General features: G+C 35.4%; 1 protein-coding gene across 1 annotated transcript in view; it reads left to right on the top strand.

The window, feature by feature from the left end:
- Positions 1 to 442: 442 nt before the first annotated feature.
- The window catches only part of LOC132549825 (uncharacterized), a 29,853-nt gene continuing 10,888 nt past the window's right edge, over positions 443 to 19,407 (top strand). The window contains exons 1-10 of the mRNA XM_060213798.1: positions 443 to 500; positions 1,293 to 1,585; positions 3,130 to 3,335; positions 4,647 to 4,884; positions 5,576 to 5,690; positions 7,737 to 7,848; positions 9,962 to 10,057; positions 10,357 to 10,407; positions 17,153 to 17,237; positions 18,580 to 18,639. Of these exons, the coding sequence (XP_060069781.1) occupies positions 443 to 500; positions 1,293 to 1,585; positions 3,130 to 3,335; positions 4,647 to 4,884; positions 5,576 to 5,690; positions 7,737 to 7,848; positions 9,962 to 10,057; positions 10,357 to 10,407; positions 17,153 to 17,237; positions 18,580 to 18,639 (1,314 nt within the window). The remainder of the gene's footprint in view (positions 501 to 1,292; positions 1,586 to 3,129; positions 3,336 to 4,646; positions 4,885 to 5,575; positions 5,691 to 7,736; positions 7,849 to 9,961; positions 10,058 to 10,356; positions 10,408 to 17,152; positions 17,238 to 18,579; positions 18,640 to 19,407) is intronic.

Here is a 19,407-nt window from a genome sequence, read left to right as displayed (position 1 = left end):
ATTTTGCGAGCCTCGGCGGGCAACAATTGAAACTTCAAGACGAGTTTTTTTCTCACATAACTCAGAAATACTATATTTTGACAAGTTTTAACAAAATCAAACGAAGGCAGCCATTTTGTTGGACCATTTTCAAATTTTGACTTAACGTCATTAGCCTTATTAAGACATCACAACCAATTTCTGACTGACGCAGCCAACGAAAAAAATGCTCCAGTGTATGTTAAGCTAGTGTCATATTCAAAATATATCACATGGGCCACTTCATTAGATAACAGGACGTTTTGTGTGATACAGTCGTTTAACCAACGTCCTCCCTATCTTAAATTCTGGGTCAGTTATCTTTTCTGTTGACTTTGACTGATACTCTCGGTGGATGTAATCAGTTTGAGTTACAAACAGGCTGGTCAGGTGTTCATTGCCATCAACAAACGCCTTTACCAAGATGATCCGTCTTTGGAGTCTGGTTCTCATCGCTGTCATATTTAAGAACTACAGTTGTGGTGAGTGGCGCTTATTCCTGGTAATATCTTTATACAACGTCTTACTGTTGAAGGTCATGGCAAATGTACGAGAAAACACCTAGATAACGAGCATACGTGTTAATAATTAGAAAGAGGTGGTTTGTGTTTAGTTTTATTCCTTGCTATATTGGTCAGGCTATCTCAGCATCAAATGTCGGGTAATATTCTTTCACTGTAAGGGATATATATAAAGAGTCAAACACTCGACATTATAAAAAAACATGCGCATATAAATTCTGTTACCAATACACATAGTAAATATGTGTTATTTAGATTGGTAATACTATCCTGACTATCACTACAATAACAAATCCTCAACAAAGTGTAATAAATAAGAAAATCGTTTGTCGCCGTTCTCCAAACTGTAGAAATATGAATATTAGTTGTGAGAAAAACATGTATTCTTGAAATGGAATTTTTTTTTTCTATCAATTTTGTATTTCAAGGCAACTATTACTTTTACTCTTAATTTGAAAAAAAAGCCCACGAAAAACAGAACTACACGACAATAACAACCTCTGCAGTTCTTGCTCATTACCTCTACGACTGTGAATTAGGGCCATGCCGACCTGTTCGTCAGTTTATGTAATCCAGTCATTTTCCTTAGGTCTACCATGTCCTTTAAATTACTATTTCATACAAGGATTATTTTCATTGTACGTTGTATACTTTCGCCTAACCCCATTGGTAATTATGGCAATGAAATAGGTAAAACTATACTTATGGATTTTTCGTAACTGTTGACTTTTGCAAACGTATCGTTTTCTACAGCTAACATCGAATTTAGTCAGACGATATCCGATTCTGGTGACTACACCATCTTGGTCAACAACAAAGTGTGGTTACAAAGCGCACCTGTCTTTCTTCGCCTCAATAATGAGACGGTCACACTTGGTAACTCATCCTTAGTTGTGGATTCCATCAACAGAAACTGTACCCACCAACAGGATGATTTTGGAATGTATGACTGTTCCAGTTTCAGACTCAGGGCGTCAGAAGATTACCTCTTTGACATCTACTTTAAGGAATACAATTTTCCTGCAAAGTTCTTCATATACGAGTTGGTAAGTGTTGCGCTATATATTGTGTTGCATATTGTCGATGTTTTTGTAGCTGTTTAGTGTGATGCCAATAAAACCAGTGGGAGAGGTGAGGGTTATGCAAATGGCACAAGGATTAGAAGATGAGCGTTATTATTGCTAGCTATTCTTCGTAATGCCAGAAACGTTTAAAACGAACTTTAGAAAAAGGTTAGAAAAACACCTCACCCTTTTAGAACACCTTATATTGTTATTCTTGTACTATTTCAGAAGACTCCATGTAAATCTTTCTTGTGTTCATATTTCCCCCCTGCTGATATGATTCTGTTGACATGTCGGTATTTTCCCTGTTGTAATCTATTTTGCGTACTGCCAACAACACCATGCCAACACTATGAGAGAAGGAAAGTCCCTTCAAGGAGGGAAGGGACATACAAGTTGTTTGTTCGCCTCGTTCGTCCGTCCGTCCGTTCCTGCGTCAGTGAAAGTTTTTCAGCGCTCTAGCGGCATCTTTTCTTGAGGGATTCTAAAATTCAAAATTCACACACCTATTAAGCATCAAAATATCTCCGACGTGTCCGAGTTTTCGCATACTGGGGTCAAGATCAAAGGTCACTGAAAATCATTGTCAGCTCGCTAGCGGCTACATACCGTAAGACAATCTTGTGAAACTTCACAGACTTATAAAGCATCAAATTATCGTGGACAAGTTTCGGGGTCAATGTCAAGGTCATTTTACATTACTTTAAGTGTTTCTTCATTCCTCTGGGGATTCTCATCAAACCTCGCACACATTTGAAACACTTAAATGTCTTAAACAACTTCGAGTTTCAGGGTTGTTGGGCTAAGGTCACTATTACTATTAGCATTTTTATCAAACCATACACGCTTACAAAGGACAATTACACATTATTTTTACAATGTTGATGAAATTGTATTGTTACATTCCATACTCATTTAATGCAATATCCATTAAAATTAGTCACAAACTAACTTTATACTTTTCCTTTCTTCAAAATTAATCCCAAACTGTACCATCTAATAGCTTGTGTGAACCAGTGGGGGACATGTATTCCCCTACTATTCCTCAGTATGGTTGATAGACTATGTTACTTTATGTAATAGCGATTCTAATGATGACGTAGACGATAAACGTTGATTTTTTTTCCATGACTTAATCGTCATTGACAATAGTTCACTATCCTATGTAATGTAGCTACTAAGAGACGGCTACTTGTCTGCAGAAGGCCGTAAAAACCGCAAAATAAGTAGAGAGATTTTATTCTTCTCACTGATCAGTGGCACAATATCTTATGCACTATTTCTAATAACACAATTAAGCCAGTAAACATCTGTTTGTTCGTTTGAAACGACACCAGTACCTCTTGTATAATAGTAGGAAGAATGACGCAAACCATTGTTTAATAATCATGTTATTGTAGTTATGATCCTGTTACAATAGAGATATATAATGTTTTTTATCAATATTGGTAGTATTTTCTTATATAAATATAGTGAGCCTACGATTAAAACATCGTTTAAAGAATAATCATTATTTTACTATCTAGGTGTACGTGAATGCCACACCTTGGACACAGGCCCCCGACTGTCATCCCCCACCATGGCCGCCCGTACCTGGGTTTGAAACCTGTTACAATTCTACAGTGGGGGCATTTCCATCGTTTCATGTAGCACAACAGAGTGGATCTCCATCGCTAGGATACATGACATTTGCTGATAAAATGATGGGTGACGTTGGAAAAAATTTTGGACCGTAAGTATACGGTTGTTTACTGGCTGAATATATTTATAACTAAAGTCACGTGATCGAGAAGATCTTGTAAAGTTGTCTGTCAGCTTATGTCGCCAACTGTACTAAACATGTTTAATGAACGACTGCTACTCTATGGTATCCTCATCATATACATCACGCTCTTTACTCCGACACTTCCGTTATTGATTACATGTACTTCAATTTAGAACTGCAATTAGTAAAACACTGATTACATGTACTTCAATTTAGAACTGCAATTAGTAAAACACTATCAGCGTTAGGCGCAACGTATTATGATATTTCGTTTTGTTTATCAACAGCTCCGTTGTATACCATTAATTAGAAAACTGAAACATAGAAATATATGATATTTGATGTATTATACATTAATATTTTCGCTTTCATTAAGAACTGTGCTTTTGTCCTTTTTCAGTTTGCAGAAACTATTTGGGGCTCTCCACAATACCTTTTCCGAGTTGGAAATTGGAAAATTATTACTCTGTACTCTCATCAATAAAATCTAGTGGTTTCCGCTAATTAAAGATGAAGGTTTTTTAAAAACGTTATAAAAATATCATTAAAAAATTCAGGATGTATACAAAAGTATGATTAATTTGGAAATTTTGGAAAAAATACAGAAATACATTATTGTGTTAATGAAGTTAAGCGTCCTCTGTAATAGGGCTCTGGTCGTGGTGTACAGGGGAACATTTAAATAATGGTGTCTCCTCCAAGATACACTACCATGAGAATAAAATGTTAAAAAATTATTATTCCAAATTCCTATTTACATGAAAATAAAAACATATACATGTCTTAAATTATTGAAAACGTACATGTTTTAGCGGTAATACTACTTTAGCACTTTTAACACTGAAAATATTGCTCTGAAATGATTGCACTTATAGTCGCATTTTTGTATCAATTATTTATCATCTCTGCGCTCATTCGCAAAAACTGATTATGCGTTAAAATTTGAATGCGTCAAAATAAGAATTTTTAATGTATATGAATACCTTTTTTGATTATCGATGAAACTTTTCTATTGTCTCGTTAATAATGTAAATGAAAGCCAGTTTTTATCATTGGCCCCTCACCTTTGGACCGCGGGTTCCAAACCTAGTTGGGGCAGTCGCTAGGTATTGGCCGCAGGTTGGTGGTTTTTCTCCAGGAACTCTTGCTTTCTCCATCACCCAAACCTGGCAGGTCCTTAAATAACACTGGCTGTTAATAGGACGTAAAACAACAATGGACAGAACTGTATTGTTTTTACAAAATGTTGCAAGCATTTTTAAACATTTGATAACACAGATGGGGAGTGAACACACCAAAGCTGGCTGATGGTATGCTAAGTGGTCCGGTCGCCATCTTTGACGAGGCGGGGACAACCCTTCTTCTGTCGTCAGCTGACAACTTTATGGCCTCATCCATGTGGCACCAAGACTCACCGGGAGGGCGTGTCAACTGGGGAGTGATGGGCGGGGTGGACTCCATACCGGCGGGGTACTCTGTGAGAACAATCCTCGTACCAACACAAGGCATCAACATGGTCAGTAAGGACTCGTGCGGTTTTTCGTATTAATTCTTCCCCTATAGATATGTCTACTCAAACATTTTTTATACTGGATGTGTTTTTCTTTTAGCATGTAATGTCTACACGTTCCAATATTAAACCTGGTTCCTACTTATTCATATATCGCAGTATTGAAATATGAGTTTTCTACCCACTTATCACAACATTACATCTATATAGTGACTGCATGTCAATATTCAAATATTCTGTGATACATGTTCAAAACTTTGTGTTTAAATGCGATTGTCTTGTGATTTATATTATTTAACGTTGGTTTTTATTCTTAATCTTGTGATTCATGTTCAATTTCTTTTATATTGTAAAACTTGTGATTTATGTCTTTAATTTCGTCATTTATCAAGCAAATCTTGTGGTGCATAATTCGAAAAACATTATTTATATTTTGTGTTTTATATTGTTCAATTTTATGTTTTACATCGTTACAATGTTTTGTTTTACAATCCAAGTATTGTGTTTATATTGTAAAATCATTTTTCCCGAAATCTTGTGAAGTATATTGTAAAAAGTATCAATTTTATATTGTACAATATGCGATATTGCAATGTTGTATATATATATATCTTTATACCAGTATCATTGCGTAACCTATCCCGCATTTTAAAAAGATATCCACCGCCTAGACTGTATCTGATATGTGTTTCATCAGGCATTTGAAACATGGGGACTTATATTGCGCAGCGCCCATCAACATGACGGGACAACACACAGAATATATACGTCGGATACCACTATTAGCCATTTAGGATACTGGACAGACAATGGTAAATAACGTTGTTAATGATATGATAATACAAACCGTACTGGTCAGTAAATAGTAGCTGGACAATGCAGTTACCATACCCTTTATCCTAGAAAGAGTTGTTTCTCTTGGAGCTGAGTAGCTAAACACGCTTTTCTCACCATAACAGAACAAATAAGGCACATTCTACTTGCTAAGGGAAATATCGTCTTTAATGAATAGGTATATTTAAGTCTAAATTGGATGTATCCTAATGTCATTTTTCGTGGCCGATTCAAAGCTGTCTGTCCTTGACTTATAAACAACATAGAAATGACAGATTCTTCTACATTAGTCGACCTTTCCCTTTCAACGAAACCAACAGTTTTCCACCCAACTCTATGCTAAACACGATGATTTAAATTTCCCTACTGTGAATTTTCCAGTTTTGAACAGCAACGTTCCTTTCATCCCGAAATGATGTTTACATGTCGCGGTTTATTCGATATTCGAGGGCTTATTTCCAATATTACGATTTTCGTACGAGATGTCTGTAACTGAGGTATAAATTGACAACACAGGGTTTCGATAGATGCCGATTGATGAAGATCTCTATGTGATTTTAAGGTCGTCATAATGATATCATCCGAAAATATTCTATTTCCGATATTTGCGATATAAAATTGGATTTGTATAGTGCTCGTTGGCGTGCCTGGTGGTTCTACTATTGTTAATGCGTTGAGAACGTGACATTACTTATCTGGATTAACCAACGTTTACGTAGCAGGTGTCGTCGATGAAGCAAAGATGCTTACCCTTCTGGAACATCTGGACTTCTAGTACTTTTCAGTTTCCTTTGTCAATGTTTCTTTTGTTCATATTTTGCAATAGTTTCATGGAACTCGGTTGCTGAAATGTCGTTAATTTGTTATTTTTGTGTTTGATTGTTCTTCAGTTAAGAAGTATAACTGCATTGAAATCTAGTCACTGGTGTATATTTTGGTGCATTTCACTGTAACATAATTAACAATTTTAGGGAATTATAGGTAGATTGTAATTACAATAAAAAAAATCAAAGTCAATGTCCGATGAAAATCGATTTATCCACAAAAAGCTACTGCTCAAAATATCACATGGATTGAATGCACGCATTTAATTGATCGTCTACAAAGCAGCAGATGACATCTTGTCATTCCTCGATCTATACCAATATATTTTCAGCTTCAGCTGCCAAATCTAAGTGGCAGTGGATCATTGATATTGCCAGATCAGAAAGTCAATTAGAATTGCATACTGTATCACCATCAGTTCAGAAGACATACTCCAGCAAACAAATGATTGTAGGTGGATAGCTTTCATTAAAATTTCATTATTTGTCTTGATTGTAAATTAGTGTTCGTCAAAGACCCCGTATACATATCAAGTCAACACGCGCCACACTCTGATGTATTATTTATAAGTTATAACGTGCCTATGAAGGTTGTCCTGTATATTTATACACAGGTCAGTAACAAACCACATTATGTAGCTTGAGCTATACCGAATTGTTTGATTTTAAGTAATTTTATTGAACTTTCTATATTTTATAACTATGCATTTAGTCACATAGAAGAGGTACTCCTCGTGGTATACAGATTTTGGTAACTTATACTGAAAATTTTTCCTGGAGGTTAAACATGTTAATGTGTTCTATATCACTACATATTACATATAAATGAAACTGTTTTTTTCGTACATATTGCCGGTAAGTTTTGTACCTTCCTGTCTTTCATTTTAGAAATTCCTTGTTAGATTCATTCTTAAACAGTTAGTGCTACTTAGCCAATATTTTGGTAACTTGACATGCACTAATCAATATGTATAAAGACTTTTTAAAAGCATAATTTCCCTTATGATATAGAAAGGAAGTATAACTTCCTAATTTTGCGTGATTATCCTCATATATCATTTATTATACCGACACCCGCCCCTTTATCATAATAACGACATATGTGCTATTACTGCAGCTTCGGTCATGTGCTCAGAGAAGAGTCTCGTATATATTTGATGTAGTTGCCTTATATTTTACAACTACTTTGGTTTTTGACAGGGGCGTTCTACTATTACAACACAGAAGACGCGGACGTCGGAAAGAACATAACGTACGAACAGACACTTACTGATGTCAAGACTTATTCTAGCCTTCACAAAATTCCCTACAGGTGAGCACTGACATGAACATACACCAGAAAGGTGCTCATTTTTATCGTTATTTTATCATGACGTCATACTGAGCAGTGAAATCATATTGGTCTTCACATTGCGGTTTTTATTAGTATGGATACAACAGAAAACCAGAGAAGCTCGAGTAATAGTAATCAAGGGAAGCTCCATCATCAGTTGCACTGTAATTCCGTACCCAGACCTTGTCTCCAACAGCCAGCTCTATGATAGCGTTATTCCCACCGTGGTCATAGGTATGCCCACGACCGGCTGCATATATCGTGGAAACCATATTCCCATTTTTTACCAACTGGGTAGAAACATCCTTGCCAGGAAGAACAAGAAGATGTACATTGAATACATACACCCCGGGTACGCCACACAGAAATATACCCGAATTTGCATCGTATTGGTTTGCCAAATTGGTGACGACATGGTCGAATACGATTGCTTGATTGTTTCCGAGATTAGTCAGTATATTACCGAGGTAGGAATAGAACGCCACGTGATTACTGTAGGTCTGACCTGAAGTTAGGACAAAGATTAAAATGTATTTCATCATAATCAGATGACAACAACCAATATTACTGCAATAACGATTTCGTTTTGTGCTCATTGTTGGTCATCCACGGTAGTAACGTGAACTTATCTTTCTTTCCACTTATGTCGATAAGCCAAAGTACAATTGAACGCGTGTTACCGACAACTTCTTGTGCTATAAATATAATTATATTTTACACATTACCTGAAAAATTAATAAAATTAATCGTTTTACATTAAAAGACATGAAGTGTTTTTAAAATGTGAACAATAAACACAAAAAGCGGGATTTGAAATTGTATCATACAACATAAGTATTATCATATATACTTTGGAATGCATAAATTAAATGCTTAAAAATACCTCGCCGGCGTTAAAGGGTATTCTTACTTACCTACTCTCGCATTCCGCTGATGTGTCGAGGTCGACAGGTGGTCACCGGATTTAGACACATTTTCCTGTCGATGTTCGGAGTTTCCTCTCCTGTTTTGTTGAGCCGTCAGGTCATTAATACTACCAATCCCTGTAGTGTTTGTCTTTGTTACGGTTGACGAAGATTCTTGTTCAAGATATTTGGGGCTACTACACTGGGCGTGTAAAATATCCACCTGTCTTTTCAGGTTTGTTATCTCGTTTGCATGACTGCTTTCCTTCTCTTTGATAATATTGAACATATAATCTATTTGATTCTGGAAGTCTTTTTTCAAATCTTCAATCTGTAAGCTAAATTCTGCTTGTGCAAGGGGAACTACACCAGTCACAAGTTCGGTTGTGCTCAGTACGAACACAATAGCACGAAATGAAATACTTAATGTCGCCATTTTGTGAAAAATGTGGCAGCATGACCTTTTTCTTTCTTCAGATAAGAACAAAGTTCAATTATTCAAAGGCAAAGGCTGATAACAGAAATATTCTTATCTTGATATTCAACTCTAATATTCCAAAATACTCTACAAAAAAGCAAATCCCCAAAGACAGCGATTTGGCCGTTTGACGATGTAAAAAGAAGACGGTATTTTCCTATAATTACGAATACACTTGGTAATGCTTGTGTCGTGTAAACTATATGCATACAAATGTTAATTATTCCTAGAAAACGAACATGTTCGTGAAAATTTTTAATCGTTTAATTACTTAATTTGCGACAGGATACTGTATAACATCATGTACCAATAGTCCGTAAAATACTTCTTATGGATTTTAAAGTAAAGTTAGCAATATCTGAATGATGAAGGTGACATATCTGTTATCGAAATCTCACACATAAAACTCTGATGAAGGTGACATATCTCTTTTCGAAACTTCACACATAAAACTCTGATGAAGGCGAAGTATCTGTTATCGAAACCTCACATAGAAAATGTTTGGTCACTGAAGCGTCACACATAAAACTCTGATAAAAATGAGAAACCTATCATCGAAACGTCATATTTCTCAAATCTTTGTTTCAGTGTTTATTTGATACATGCAGTCATCGAACTGGAATATGGTTATATTATTGTTTCTGATATATTTTTTGACAATCACTGCACGTGTTCCTTGTCGTTAACTTTTACAAAATTCCATCCACAGTTATCTGCAGATTGACTCATGGTGGTATTACAAAGGGTTAATGGAAGGTATCAAACAATGGTCGTATAGACCGGATATATTTCCCAGAGGTATCAAGTAAGTTTTGTTTGTTTGTTGTCTTTTTTTTCTGTTTATTTTTGTTACATCAATTGGAAATATTGCTCGTTTCTGGATTATATAATTGTATGACAGATTACCTTTATAGTCTGTATCCATGTAAACAAATTTCGTATATATACACTTAAAAAGATTTAATTGAAAACGAACACAATATCACTATCACATGTACAGATTTAGAAACGGTCCATAATATCTCAATTTTAAAAGAAAAACAAAACAAAGATATGTTCCTGAATAATGTGATAGTGACTTGAAATCTATTTATTTTTTAACAGATTTCTCTCCGAGACAACAGGTTGGCCGATAGCAGCTCACAATAGATACTGGTGAGTAAAGGTGTAAGGTGATAAAGAATATTTCTAACAAACGATGCGATACCAAAGATATTATATATGCATATAAAATCCCGTGAAAATTGTTGTCGAAAGGTATTCCGATAACATGTTATGATTTATGACTTATAAACATAATTGACATAAGCTAGTTAAGATCATGAATGACGTGTTTCTGTATTTCTGAATGAAACTATGAATTTTGCAGAAATTGTAGGAATATGTTATTTAGCGTCAGTTGGCGTTCACCAGTCGGATCTAAGGACAAGTAAGGTACGCAGCAAAGCTTTTGGAACTATTGTGATCGAAAAGAACCCAGATGAATGAATTAGTCAGAAACATACAGTTAAGATTTTCTATAAATAATCTGTTATTCTACGGACAGAAAGTGTTGAAACACGCTTATGATATAAATAACTAAGGAATATTAATTCCTCTTTATCTTAAATATTGTGTGTCAAAATGCTTGCGTTCACGTCGAAGCGGCAACGAGCAATGACGGAGATACTACGATAATAAAACAAGCTATTAGTTTCTGATGCTTACAAAAACAACATTAAAATCAGCACTTCAAAACGGAAATAATTTCGATAATTTTAATTGTTAATGTTTATCAATTTTATATCACATATGGGTTATTATTGATTCAAAATATCAAAAACGTTTTTCATAAAGATCGGACTGAGATCATTGTTTGATAAAGCATGTGCTCGGTGCTTCCTGATATTTTACATGACAGGTATCGTCAATGAAGCAGGAGTCTCTCTCCCTTATGGAACACCTGGTCTAATTCTTTTTCAGTAGTCTTTTTCATATTGTAAATCTTTCATTGAAATTGACCTTGAATTCAGATTCTGTTAACATGTCGGTTTTTTCTTTATTGTTTTTTTAATAAAATCCACAAATAAATGTACATTCAATACCATTTGATACTGGTTGTATTGCCTGACCAACATAAACTCGTTCGAAATAGACTGCTCAACAATATACATTGTACAATATAGTTTAACCTTGCACATTAATATCCTTACCCTGATTCTAACAGTGATAGATGAAGTTTTTTTTAAAGCCAAGTTAAAGAATCCTATCATTGTTTTGCGGATATTAACTACAGATTTATTACTGCAAATACATATTGTAAAAAATGGACATTAATATTGAGAGTACATCATTTTTTCAATAACCTATTATTTATTTCGAAATATCAGAATTTTAGTTTGAATACGGAGAGTATCATCATGCCATGGATGTTACCGATCTACATTTAATTTACGGTACTTACATGTGCTATGGTCCTTTGGCAGTAGGTATACTTTATCTTTTTACAAAAAAAAAAAAAAAAAAATTAACGACTTTGATGGAAACACATATATGTTCGAGTTTGTATTACATACAATAAATTGAATATAAAGTACACACGACATTTTAATTGAACGCCTTATCGACCTTTTATGCTGATGTAAAGATTTAACACAATAGTGCATGTACCTTGTACTTTGCTTAGCACGAGCCAATCTGGCAGTGTTGAGTATGTTTTAAAACGCAGCTGTATTTTTGTGTTAATTTGTGTTTGCTATGTTTAAAAAGGTGCGATTACAATGTTGTAAAAATATTTCAAACATCTGCATAACTATTGAAATTACATAAATTAACGGTTCTACAAAAAAGACAAAGATTAAAACGAAAACAATCAGGATACAGAAATTGTTATCATGATTTGATGGGGAACAATGGAAGATAACAACAAAATAAATCAGCTGGAATGGCTGACAGAGGTGTGAGAAAATAACAGAGGTGTGAGAAACTTACAGAGGTGTGAGAAACTTACAGAGGTGTGAGAAACTTACAGAGGTGTGAGAAACTTACAGAGGTGTGAGAAAATAACAGAGGTGTGAGAAAATCACAGAGGTGTGAGAAACTTACAGAGGTGTGAGAAAATCACAGAGGTGTGAGAAACTTACAAAGGTGTGAGAAACTTACAGAGGTGTGAGAAACTTACAGAGGTGTGAGAAAATCACAGAGGTGTGAGAAACTTACAGAGGTGTGAGAAAATCACAGAGGTGTGAGAAACCAACAGAGGTGTGAGAAAATTACAGAGGTGTGAGAAACTTACAGAGGTGTGAGAAAATTACAGAGGTGTGAGAAAATTACAGAGGTGTGAGAAACTTACAGAGGTGTGAGAAACCTACAGAGGTGTGAGAAAATAACAGAGGTGTGAGAAAATAATAGATGTGTGAGAAACCTACAGAGGTGTGAGAAACCTACAGAGGTGTGAGAAAATAATAGATGTGTGAGAAACTTACAGAGGTGTGAGAAACCTACAGAGGTGTGAGAAAATCACAGAGGTGTGAAAAAATTACAAAGGTTTGAGAAAATCACAGAGGTGTGAGAAAATTACAAAGGTGTGAGAAACCTACAGAGGTGTGAGAAAATAATAGAGGTGTGAGAAACTTACAGAGGTGTGAGAAAATTACAGAGGTGTGAGAAACTTACAGAGGTGTGAGAAAATAACAGAGGTGTGAGAAAATTACAGAGGTGTGAGAAAATTACAGAGGTGAGAAAATCACAGAGGTGTGAGAAACCAACAGAGGTGTGAGAAACCTACAGAGGTGTGAGAAAATTACAGAGGTGTGAGAAACCTACAGAGGTGTGAGAAACTTACAGAGGTGTGAGAAACCTACAGAGGTGTGAGAAAATAACAGAGGTGTGAGAAAATTACAGAGGTGTGAGAAACCAACAGAGGTGTGAGAAAATCACAGAGGTGTGAGAAACTTACAGAGGTGTGAGAAACCTACAGAGGTGTGAGAAAATCACAGAGGTGTGAGAAACCAACAGAGGTGTGAGAAAATCACAGAGGTGTGAGAAAATAATAGAGGTGTGAGAAAATTACAGAGGTGTGAGAAAATTACAGAGGTGTGAGAAACTTACAGAGGTGTGAGAAAATCACAGAGGTGTGAGAAAATCACAGAGGTGTGAGAAACTTACAGAGGTGTGAGAAACTTACAGAGGTGTGAGAAACTTACAGAGGTGTGAGAAACTTACAGAGGTGTGAGAAAATAACAGAGGTGTGAGAAAATTACAGAGGTGTGAGAAAATTACAGAGGTGTGAGAAAATTACAGAGGTGTGAGAAACCTACAGAGGTGTGAGAAAATAACAGAGGTGTGAGAAAATTACAGAGGTGTGAGAAAATTACAGAGGTGTGAGAAACTTACAGAGGTGTGAGAAGTGGTGTGAGAAAATAACAGAGGTGTGAGAAGTGGTGTGAGAAACCTTCAGAGGTGTGAGATAATTACAGAGGTGTGAGAAAATTACAGAGGTGTGAGAAACCTACAGTGGTTGTGAGAAGTGGTGTGAGAAAATTACAGAGGTGTGAGCAGTGGTGTGAGAAACCTGCTTTGGCGTGAGAAACCTACAGTGGTGTGGGAAACCTTGAGCGGTGTGAATAACTTACTTTGGTGTGAGTGACTTACAATGGTGTGAGAAAATTACAGTGTTTTGAGAGACCTACATTTGTTTGAGAAACGTACGGTAGTGTGAAAAATCATTAGTGGTGTGATTAACTTAGAGTGGTATAAGAAACTTACAGTAGTTTGACTTATAGTGGTGTGAGTAACCCACAGAGGTGTGAGAAACTTATAGTAGTGTGAGTAACCCACAGAGGTGTGAGAAACTTATAGTGGTGTGAGTAACCCACAGAGGTGTGAGAAACTTATAGTGGTGTGAGTAACCCACAGAGGTGTAAGAAACTTATAGTGGTGTGAGTAACCCACAGAGGTGTGGGAAACTTATAGTGGTGTGAGTAAGCCACAGAGGTGTGAGAAACTTATAGTGGTGTGGGAAACATACAGTGGTATGAGAAACTAACACTGTTGTGAGAAACCTGCCCTAAAGTGCTGTGAGTGACTTACGTTGGGGTAAGTGACTTACAGAGGTGTAAGAAACCTAAAGTCGAGTAAGAAAACTTATAGAAGCGTGAGACTGCTGTGGCGTGAGAAACTTACAGCGGTATGCGAAACTCACAGAAATGTGAGTGACTTATAGTTGTGTGAGAAACCTACAGTGGTGGGAGTAACTAACTGTGGTTTGAGAGACATAGAGTGCAGAGAGAAATGTAGTGTAGCAAGTGACTTACAGTATAAAGGGTGACCTACAGTGTATAGACTGACCTACAGTGTATAGAGTAACTTACAGTATATAGAGTGACTTACAGTGTATAGAGTGACTTACAGTATATAGAGTGACTTACAGTGTATAGGGTGACTTACAGTATATAGAGTGACTTACAGTGTATAGAGTAACTTACAGTATGTAGAGTGACCCACAGTGTATAGGGTGACGTACAGTATAGTGAGTGACTTACAGTGTATAGAGTGACTTACAGTGTATAGAGTGACTTACAGTGTATAGAGTGACCCACAGTGTATAGGGTGACGTACAGTATAGTGAGTGACTTACAATGTATAAAGTGACGTACAGTGTATAGAGTGACACACAGTGTATAGAGTGACACATAGTGTATAGAGTGACACGCAGTGTAGTAAATGACTTTAATGATTTAAAGTGCAGTGAAGGAGTTACAGTGGTATAACAGAATAATTGTGGAATAACCTAAGTGGCGTGAGTGACTCGTAGTGGTGTAAGTTTCTAATACTCTAGAAATGACTTACAGAGTGACCAGGGATTGTTTACTTACAGTTCAGTAAGTATTTTACAGCTAATTGAGTGATTTACAATAATGAAATAAAAATAACAATTGAGTAGATGACTTAGGCTGGTAATCTACAATGGGGAAGTAGCTTAAATGGGAGTGATTGACATAACTTGAAATCAGTTTTTTTTCCCGCTGGACTAAATTCTGGCGGTTTAAGTAGCTTTGAACAATTCGCAGGATCGATTTTTCGTGTTCATAAATATGAAGTATCACGAAAATGGCTACATGGTTCCAAAATGTCTGACGAATTACTATCTCCGCGGGTTAGTGAAAATTATATTTCTAAATATTTACATTCACGCTGTGTATTCCTTAATTGGCCTTACGAGCAAAATTAATCTTTACACTTCGGTAAACGCAAAGTGTGGCGCGTAGGAAGCCCGACTGCTATATAATTGCGGTAAGAAATAGTGTGAATCCCCTATAGCGTTTTTTCTTTTTCAATTTTGTGAATTAATTTTGTATTAAACTAGAAAACTCAAAGCGATTTGTAAATGGAAATGTGAAGATTTTTTTAAATATCTCACAAAAGTTTTATTAAGTGATGATATAATTGTGGATCTTCTCTAGTTGACATACTTTTCTGTAAAATTGGAATCAGCTGTTTTGCAGTTTCATCGGTTATTTGGTTTTTCCGTCCGTGCGTGTTCACTTTAAAGTCCTATGAATGACGATTAATTGTTTTCTCAGGTGAGTTAACAAAGAAAAAAATATTTCAAAATGTAAATATAAGAAATATTTGTTTCTCTTTTGTTATTATTACTGGTGTGTAAACTGCATTTTGTAACAGGCATTTCAATATGACACGCTGAAGCGCTGTGAAGTATTAAACCCGTTTATACGTTTAATATGTTATCTACATTGGTCTCGCTTTCATTGAAACAACATTTCAACCACAAAAATTGCGACCATTCAAAATACACTTCTAATGCTTTACATGGAGTAAATGCTCTAATGGGGAATTAATCACCTGTAATGTTGTGTTGTAGGTGTCAACTACACATAACACTCCTTATCAAACAGGAGCATGCCGTACGTTACATGTCATTTCATATTACCATGAGAACCAAATTTTCATTAGTGTTGTATTTCAGTTTTGTGTACCCAAGGGAAATTCACTCAAACGTTAATTCAATACATAATCGTAACTTTCATCATGAAGAGTCAGGGCGTCGTCAAGACTTCCACTAACGCTGTTAGTTATATCTAACGTAATACAATCAGCCCCAGGAGCATAACCCGGTGTCAAGTCTAAATCGGAACATAGAAGTAAACACTGATAATGGTAAATGAATCTCCTATATGTGATCCACGCGTGAAAAATGAATCTTGATGCCTAGTCTCAGTAGAAATATTGCTAGAGCGGCTTGTTTACTCGCCTGACGTCAACATATACCACCCCTTCCTACACAACAACTCAATGTTAATCTGATTCACAAAAAAGATTTATATATATTGTTTTATACAAACGAGATTGGTGCTCGTTGACTATATATGACTTAAAAGATAATTCTGAAAACTCAGATGTAGATGATTGCATCACATGGTATAAAGAAGTAGTGATGTAGAAAATACAAAAAAAAAAAAAAAAATAAAATAAAAAAAACTGAAGAACAACTTTTCATACAAATTCAGCATAAGATATAAAGCAGAGCTAATCAATTAATTCAACTGCATCATATAGCTGTTTCATCCTTCTGTGACTCGTCGGCGATCTAAGGGCCTGAGTTGATGAGCTGTCGGTGGAAAATCTAACTGGCAAAGTAATAGATAAAATAAACAAATAGGAAACCAGCAGGAGGCGCATTTATCCCAAATTTCAATAATTTCATTAACTTTCAGTATTGAATTATTTCAGAAGAATGTCAGGTTCCTGTATCTACCACATACAATACCATGAAATACCATGAAATACCATGATACTGAATATCGCCATTTTGAATGATGTTTAAAATGTAACGTAAAGATATATGTTTGTTCGTTGATGAATTGCGGTTATGTATTTTCTAGTATTTGTTTTTATTTAGGTCCTCTGACAATATTTACGACAAAACTAACGGTGGAAATTACACCTTTATCAAAGAGACTCTCCTTTCCATTCCTGATGACCAGGTAAGTCCACACACACCATCTGTTTATTTTAAAATTCTATACCGTAACCAAGAACTCTGCTGTAAACTTACTAATTCAGAAAATTAATATTAGCGTGTACAAACGCATTATCACAATAGAATATACATTCAATATTGAATATACATAGTTACTATATGCATAGTGTCAAATACATCCAGGGAGTTTTTATATATCACTGAAAAAATTGAGTCCATTCTTCAAAATGGCTCTGACTGTTCACGGGGCGATGAACCCATCAAATAAGTTCTTATTTATTAAATAATTGCTGTTAAATAAAAATTTAGAGTTAGATAAATTCCATTCAAATAATGAATTAAAGTCGTGATAACATTAAGTCTTATAACATTGTCAAATTAACTATCTAAGACATTTTTTAAAATGTTTATTTTGTGGTTGCTATACAGATTTAAACTCGTTAAATTCAATAAAAATTAACGTTATCACATTTTTTGTTATTGTTCAACTATAACACTATAACCTATTATCTATAAATGAAAAATAGAAAATAACAAAGATTACCTACTATTCTGAAAAAGTAAGACTGATACGCGAAAATGAATAATTTCCTTTAACACATACTGAAGCCAGCCTGTGGCGGAAATATAAGTGCAGTGGCATGCTGATTTTCGCTTCAAATAGCATTCTGAAACCTAACCTTTCACCAAGTCCCCATAGGAACAAAAGTTAAATGTTTGAATGTTTGGCCACCAAAGCCTTCAAAGTCTCTTAAATGTCAACGTATAGACAGTTAAAAAAGCGAGTTACGGTGCCTAAAGAAACCTTTGACGTCGCAATAGAGTTGTGATATGACAGTTAACACATTGATATTGCTTTACCACCATAGAGGATTATGTTAACCTTGTACACAGGAAAACATCACAGTAAGGTTTGGTACTAACATTATACTGGTTATCAAAATATTTAACTGGAATTGAGCGACGTTCAAAATTCTCATAGGATAATTTAATTCTGATTTTGTAAATATTCCTGGTAAACATAGGAATATACACATACATTGCAATTTTGGAATTTTGCTTTGATTTATCCTTTAAGGCCATTGACATTGAGTGTAAGACAATTCGGCTTGAGCAGGAAATGCTACAGCATTAACTATACACACGTGTCAACTAAACTAAACATCGCTATTGTACTTTTCATATACACTTGCCAATTTCAAAGCAACTTCAAGTATATGCACATATTCTGAACCGTACCACTATTTAAATGAACAAGAACGGGGCAAGCAGGTTCATGTAAACTTCGGGGACGAGAAGTCATCCAGCAATATTCAGTTAGTGAAATCTGCTTGTATTTTTTTCAGGCGTTTTGGAACAACTTTCTGTCAACAGCCAAACAGTGGGGCCTGATTATGTATGAACAGGTAGGTTAGACAACATAAATTAACGAAAGTTAACGAAAAAGTACAGTATATAACGGGGAAATACGATCTTATGTCTCCTTCATATAAATAAACGTGGGAACATATAGTTTCCTCGATGGCCATCTTCTGTCATTATTTCATTTTGACTTTGTTTCCGTTCATGAACTCTTAAAATGATAGAGACCTGGTATTCAGTGTTATTATGATAAGAGTTAGGCCAGGCCTTGATTTTGTTACGGCAACAAGTACTGTCAAATATCATACAAGTTTCTCTCTCATTCCTCGAGAAGAGTGTTGTTTAGACCGTTAAAACGTCATATTTGAGTGAATTTAGAGAGTTTAAGAATCTACGAAATGTCATTTTCATGTTTTACAGGCATCGGTATTTAGTTATGACAAAATACCTGCAGTGCTTACATGTCATACATTTTCTTAAAATTAAGATTCTAACAAAGTGGACCGACCAGATATATAATCACGTATATATTTCAATTCTATGGATTTTATAACTTTAACTTGAGAATCAACTACAAAACCCTGGAGGAAGACATGTTCATTATCATTGCAATATCATATACTCATATCAGATCCAATGCTCAGTTATCTGGCCCAGAGGATCTTCAGTGACATTTTATCTTTCATAAAATTTTCCAACATATGAGATTATAATCATCCAAATAACACATTTGTATTAGTGAGTGAAACTATATTGCCCAGGCGTGCATCCTACACACTTTGTTAACATAGTTTATGTCCTTTATCAGCAAT

This window comes from Ylistrum balloti, unplaced genomic scaffold, assembly GCF_031769215.1.
Source record: "Ylistrum balloti isolate Yb309-2 unplaced genomic scaffold, AGI_CSIRO_Ybal_v1 Utg370078, whole genome shotgun sequence".
Classification (NCBI taxonomy): Eukaryota; Metazoa; Mollusca; class Bivalvia; order Pectinida; family Pectinidae; genus Ylistrum; species Ylistrum balloti.
This window is presented reverse-complemented; position numbering and strand designations above follow the sequence as displayed.